This window comes from Citrus clementina, unplaced genomic scaffold (genome assembly GCF_000493195.1).
Source record: "Citrus clementina cultivar Clemenules unplaced genomic scaffold, Citrus_clementina_v1.0 scaffold_2, whole genome shotgun sequence".
In the NCBI taxonomy this organism is placed as follows: Eukaryota; Viridiplantae; Streptophyta; class Magnoliopsida; order Sapindales; family Rutaceae; genus Citrus; species Citrus x clementina.
The window spans coordinates 35,357,894-35,363,657 of NW_006262688.1; the positions used below are offsets into that span (position 1 = coordinate 35,357,894).

The 5,764-nt window shown below is 37.3% G+C and overlaps 1 protein-coding gene across 1 annotated transcript in view; it reads left to right on the plus strand.

The window, feature by feature from the left end:
• The window catches only part of LOC18050748 (starch synthase 3, chloroplastic/amyloplastic), a 9,771-nt gene extending 4,271 nt beyond the window's left edge, over window positions 1–5,500 (plus strand). The window contains exons 8-17 of the mRNA XM_006449668.2: window positions 90–197; window positions 592–701; window positions 1,648–1,753; window positions 1,939–2,109; window positions 2,473–2,601; window positions 2,794–2,976; window positions 3,359–3,490; window positions 3,588–3,699; window positions 4,076–4,199; window positions 4,488–5,500. Coding sequence (XP_006449731.2) covers window positions 90–197; window positions 592–701; window positions 1,648–1,753; window positions 1,939–2,109; window positions 2,473–2,601; window positions 2,794–2,976; window positions 3,359–3,490; window positions 3,588–3,699; window positions 4,076–4,199; window positions 4,488–4,617 — 1,305 coding nt within the window. The 3' untranslated portion in view covers window positions 4,618–5,500. The remainder of the gene's footprint in view (window positions 1–89; window positions 198–591; window positions 702–1,647; window positions 1,754–1,938; window positions 2,110–2,472; window positions 2,602–2,793; window positions 2,977–3,358; window positions 3,491–3,587; window positions 3,700–4,075; window positions 4,200–4,487) is intronic.
• Window positions 5,501–5,764: the final 264 nt, after the last annotated feature.

Consider the following 5,764-nt stretch of genomic DNA (forward strand, 5'->3'; position numbering starts at 1 on the left):
TGTGTCTGTGTATGGATATTTTGCACATGAAGCCCTACTCATGTCTTTTTTATTTCCGTGTCCTTTGTCATCTCTGATATCTCTTGCAGGTTGGAGGTCTTGGTGATGTTGTCACTAGTCTGTCTCGTGCTGTTCAAGATTTAAACCACAACGTGGACATTATTCTTCCAAAGTATGACTGTTTGAAATTCAGCGATGTAAGTTCAACGCTGTTTCTTTGACCAGATTTAATTTCAATTTTTTTGTGCATATCCTTGTTGATATTTTGGTTTGAAATCTTCACGGCAGTATCTTTCATGGAATCGTGGAATTAGGAGTTGTCCCTCACTTTTGGTTTGAAGAGTAAACACTTTGGTGGTTTCCTGTGACTGGATTCCATTTCCAAATTGAAAATTTTGTACTTTTGCACTTATCTTAGTTTCTTCATAGACAAATTTAGATCATTAGTGAGACAACCTCTGCTTTCTGACTTTTGTCTATCTTTCTCATTACATATATGTGGAAATCCTCACACTATTGTTGGTTGTTTACAGTCTTTGGTCTAAGTTTTAATATGAAATGTGATTAATTACTTGAATGTATTCTGAATAGGTGAAGGACTTAGGGTACAATAGAAGCTATCACTGGGGTGGGACTGAGATAAAAGTTTGGTTTGGGAAGGTAGAAGGCCTCTCAGTCTACTTTTTGGAGCCTCAAAATGGGTAATCCTTCACACCTGACGCCTCCTTATTCTCTAAACCTACTGTGATTCCTGTCCATATTTATACTGTATTCTTGTGCAGTAGGCATATATGCATCCAGATTATAATACTTGGTTTGAACTGCTTCTAGGTTTGAACTGCTTCTACTTATATTCTTTTATGATCCATGTATATCTGTGTACTTCTTCTTATAGTAAAGTCTATTGATTATTCGTATATTTATGTTAATTGATTTAGTTTAAGTAGTGCTTTTAAGTTGTTTCACTCACTGCAATAAGCTTATTTGTTTATTATCACAAGCCTGGATTGGCGAAGTCAATCTGCAATTCATTAGGTCTGTGCTGGCTGTTTTACTTTTCCCAAAATGATTAGCTGCTACTATATTGCACGGGTGAAGCTCTGAACTTTATTGAGATTGAATAATAAGAATGAATTTGTTTGAGATGAATTTTACATAGGAAATTACAGTCATGAAGTCCTTTCAAATAATACCAAATGGTACATAAAGTCCCAAAATTACAACTATATATTATGTGGCCACAAATCATTGACAGCATTAACTTGGAGGCTAAAATATTTTTTCCAGTATATGATCCTAAAGGTTGGGTTGAGTGGTAGAAGACCCTCTGATTCAACCATGAGGTCTCGGATTCGAAACCCCTTGGAGTTACCTATCTGAAAATTTATAATCCCACGAGTTTTCTGGCATCCAAGGTTGTGAGATCAGGTGGTAGTCAGTTTAGTGTATATGCATTGATGCACAATATGAAATCTCATTTTAACCGATCATGTTTGACCTCCTTGGCTCTTTTGATACACGCTTGTGGTTTCGAGCTCAGGACCTATTCTGCAATGTTTGTTTTTATTTTCAAGATCAATTTGTTTTCGTTAATAGCCATACAACAAAGTTCTCCACAGAAATCCTCATTGCGCGTTTTTCTTTTAGATTTTTTTCGAAGGGATGTGTATATGGCTGCAACAATGATAAAGAGAGGTTTGCCTTCTTTTGCCATGCTGCTCTTGAATTCCTGCTCCAAGGTGGATTTCATCCTGTAAGTGAATGATATTAGTCCAATCTAAATGCATTTTATTCTTTTTCTTGTAATGAGAACATGCATATCAGTGGAAAATCTCCATTGCGTTAAGAATTCTATTCCTCTACCCTGCTGGGTATGTATGGTCTCACATGATTGTAGACATTTAAACATCTGCTTTAACTGATGCTTTGCAATGGCAGGATATTATCCATTGCCATGATTGGTCTAGTGCTCCTGTTGCCTGGCTTTTTAAGGACCACTATGTACATTATGGTCTAAGCAAAGCTCGAATTGTCTTCACAATACACAACCTTGAATTTGGGACACATCATATTGGGAAAGCTATGACATATGCAGACAAGGCTACAACAGTGAGCATACACTATTTCCTATATCATTTAATGTCCTTAGATACTGTCCTGAATGGAGTTTAAGATTTTTATGTGGTTTGGGTCATTCTTCCTCTGTTCTGAACTTATTTATTATTTCTTTTTTTATTGGATTGATCTCAAGTTGCTCTAAAGTTCAATTTTCCGCATGAACTTTCTGTTGACACGCATCGCACGAACCCTAAAATGCTTTTCCACCCCCCTCCTCCCCTCCCTCCGACCTGCGGTTATTTTCGTTTTGTGGATTCATATCTGGTGATATAGCCTCCGGAGAAGCTAATATGTCAGCAACTTCCTCATTTAGTCCTAGCTATGGCATCATCTTATTTGCATTTATTTCTGCAGGTGTCTCACACTTACTCAAAGGAGGTTGCTGGAGATCCTGCTATTGCTCCTCATCTCCACAAATTCTGTGGCATATTAAATGGCATTGACCAGGATATATGGGACCCATTTAATGACAAGTTCATTCCTGTTAGTAAATAAGTGTTTTTTTTTTTTCTTCTATTTATACTTGTTTTCCAATACTTCCATTCCTATAAATATTTAGGAGAAGACTCATGAAAGTACAGATTGCATTTGTAGATAAATTGCAAACACAGGTAGTAACTTTTGATCACTATTTCTGCCAGTGGTTATGGTAATATATGTTGCATGTTATTCTAGGTATCATACACTTCAGAAAATCTTGTTGAAGGCAAAAGAGCAGCCAAGGAAGCCTTGCAGCAAAAGGTTGGTCTGAGGAAGTCTGATCTGCCTTTAGTAGGAATCATTACTCGCTTAACGCATCAGAAAGGAATCCATCTCATCAAGCATGCAATTTGGCGAACATTAGATCGCGGTGGTCAGGTTATCTTTTTGCTTCCTTTTTGTTTATAATTCTTGGGCCATGTATTAACATGTGTAATACCGTAGTCTATGAATATTTCATCCAATGCATCAGTCTAAACTTTCCTCTTAGTAGTGGATGTTGATGAGGGGAAGAATCTTTATGATGCCAACATCTTTCAGGGTTTCATCTAATAAACTAAAACTTATTTTTCTTCTATGTGCGTGTGTCCCATATCAAGAATGTATGATTTTCAATCAAGGAGGAAAGCAGAAACTCCAGTAATGTGAATGCAAGGACAAAATGGTGTAGTTTCAGACTCAAAAGTCATGTGCTGACACAGTTGTTGCCGTAGTTTGTTTAGCATTTTCACATTTATTCTGACAGAATATGTGATGCCAGGTTGTGTTGCTTGGTTCAGCTCCGGATCCCCGAATCCAGAATGATTTTGTGAATTTAGCTAATGAGTTGCATTCTTCTCATTCGGACCGCGCTCGTCTTTGTTTGACTTATGATGAGCCACTTTCCCACCTGGTATGCTCTTGTGGAACATCAAATCTTCAGTCTGTTTATTTTAAACTCTTACATCTTCAATATGGTTGCGGATTTACTTATTTAGATTTTATTATAGATTTATGCTGGGGCCGATTTCATTCTAGTTCCTTCAATCTTTGAGCCATGTGGACTGACACAACTTGTGGCTATGAGATATGGTTCAATACCTGTGGTTCGGAAAACTGGAGGTGTGCACCTGACTACGGTCTATTCTCTCTTAACTGTTTCAACATTTTAATATGTGAAAAATCATTTATTATAGCCGTGATAAACTTGCATGCCTTTGTGTATTCAGATCATTCTCTTCTTTTTAGTTTTCTTTTGGGGGTTTCGAATGCTGGAGAAGGAAAGCATCTGCATGTCATGCAGAACACCTGCATTTTTGGCTCATTTAATTGGAAGAGTTTTTCAATTTCCAACTTCTTTTCCCTTTTTTTTTTTTTAAATAGTTCTCCTTCAGATTGTGTGGCCAATAGTTATTGTGGATTGCAGTGAACTTCCCCTCTTACTATTTGGCAAAGATAATGTATTTGACAAAACATTTCCAATTTATTTCTCCTGTAGGACTTTATGACACTGTATTTGATGTTGACCATGATAAAGAGAGAGCACAAGGCCTAGATCTTGAACCAAATGGATTTAGTTTTGATGGAGCTGATAGTGCTGGAGTCGATTATGCTCTTAATAGGTGAGTGAATCTATTTCCTGTTCAAGTAAGTCGGCAAATCTACTTTTCTTAAGCGGTAGTCATGTAGTTGATTTCAGCATCCATGTTTCTTCATTCCATACTACAAGTAGATTATATATTTATGAGGATCTAGAAGGTCAGCCACTTATGATCCCTTTTAAACAAAAGCAATCCAGTATGACTTATGGCAGTTTCAGGTTTGTCTAGAGCAAGCATTTTAAATTTGCTGGTATTTCCATTAGTATTGTGTTCCTTTGTATAGCATTCATTTGGAAATTGATTTTTCAGGGCAATTTCTGCTTATTATGATGGTCGAGAGTGGTTGAACTCATTATGCAAGACAGTGATGGAGCAAGACTGGTCTTGGAATCGCCCTGCTCTTGACTATATGGAGCTTTACCGTGCAGCACGAAAGTGAAATAAGATATTGATTGGGTGGAGAGAACGCGATGCAGCTCATTCCCATCACACAGTTTGTACAGGTTCAGTGGGATATCTTGTTTGAATATTAACTGCATATAGTTCACCCAAGTTGGAATTATATAAGTTCACCCTGAGGCACTGTAGAGCTTAATGATGGTTCATCAATTTTCATGTAGCATAAAACATTAGGCCAGCTTTATAATTTATTATTTCTTAATCGCTGTACATCATGCCTATGAAGAAGAATAAGAAAACGTATCGGTTGTAAAAGAAATGGCAAATAGAGAATTGGGATGTTCTTTTGAAGTTCCTCAAATCGAAGAATGAATGGGTAGAAGATGGTTATTTTGATATATTAAATCATTTAGTATTCGAAGATTACATTGGGTCTAGATTAATTTAGATTCGAGCTGATAAAATCATTAGGCGGGAAACTTCTCTTAAATAACTTACTCATTCAATTAAATTGATGGGTATGTGGGGATGTGAAGTTACTATTTGTCATCAATGGCAGCTGAAAGTCACATCGCGCAACGCAGGGAAAGTCTTTACTTGCATTAATTAATGACCACCAAGTTTGCTTTATAGCTTTGGATGGCATTATGGTGACAATCGTAATCATTGGTGAAAAACGATAGAAATGTGACTAGCCAGCGACCAAGCCACCAAGGCAGCGCAAGTGGAAGACAATTTGGGACGAGATATCCCACTATCTCGTACTGTTACCACGGCGGAGAGGCATGGAAATATTGGAGTTGAGATTTGAGAGTGTGGTTATGTGTGTGTGTGTGGGTGTGTATATGTATCGAGTGGATTCGTTTTTGGATGGTTGATATGGTTTCTTTTAGGTAATGATTAGAATCCTCTTGGGGCGTTTGGCTTTAGCACCCCTCATTATATAATGCAATACAACCTCATGTTTACTGCAGCAATTGGCTATATAGGATGTGTTTGGGGGTGAGATACCGTACCTTTTAAGTTGCAGTTGTTGTGGAGTAAAAACTACAGCTGTAAAATTGAAGTTAGGAAAATTTTTTTGCTAAGTTGTCAAAGCTCAACTACAAATGTTACCAAACACCTTAGTAGCTAGGCTGCCACCTCACCACACTCCCAAACAAGCTATAAATCTGACTGGGAATCGG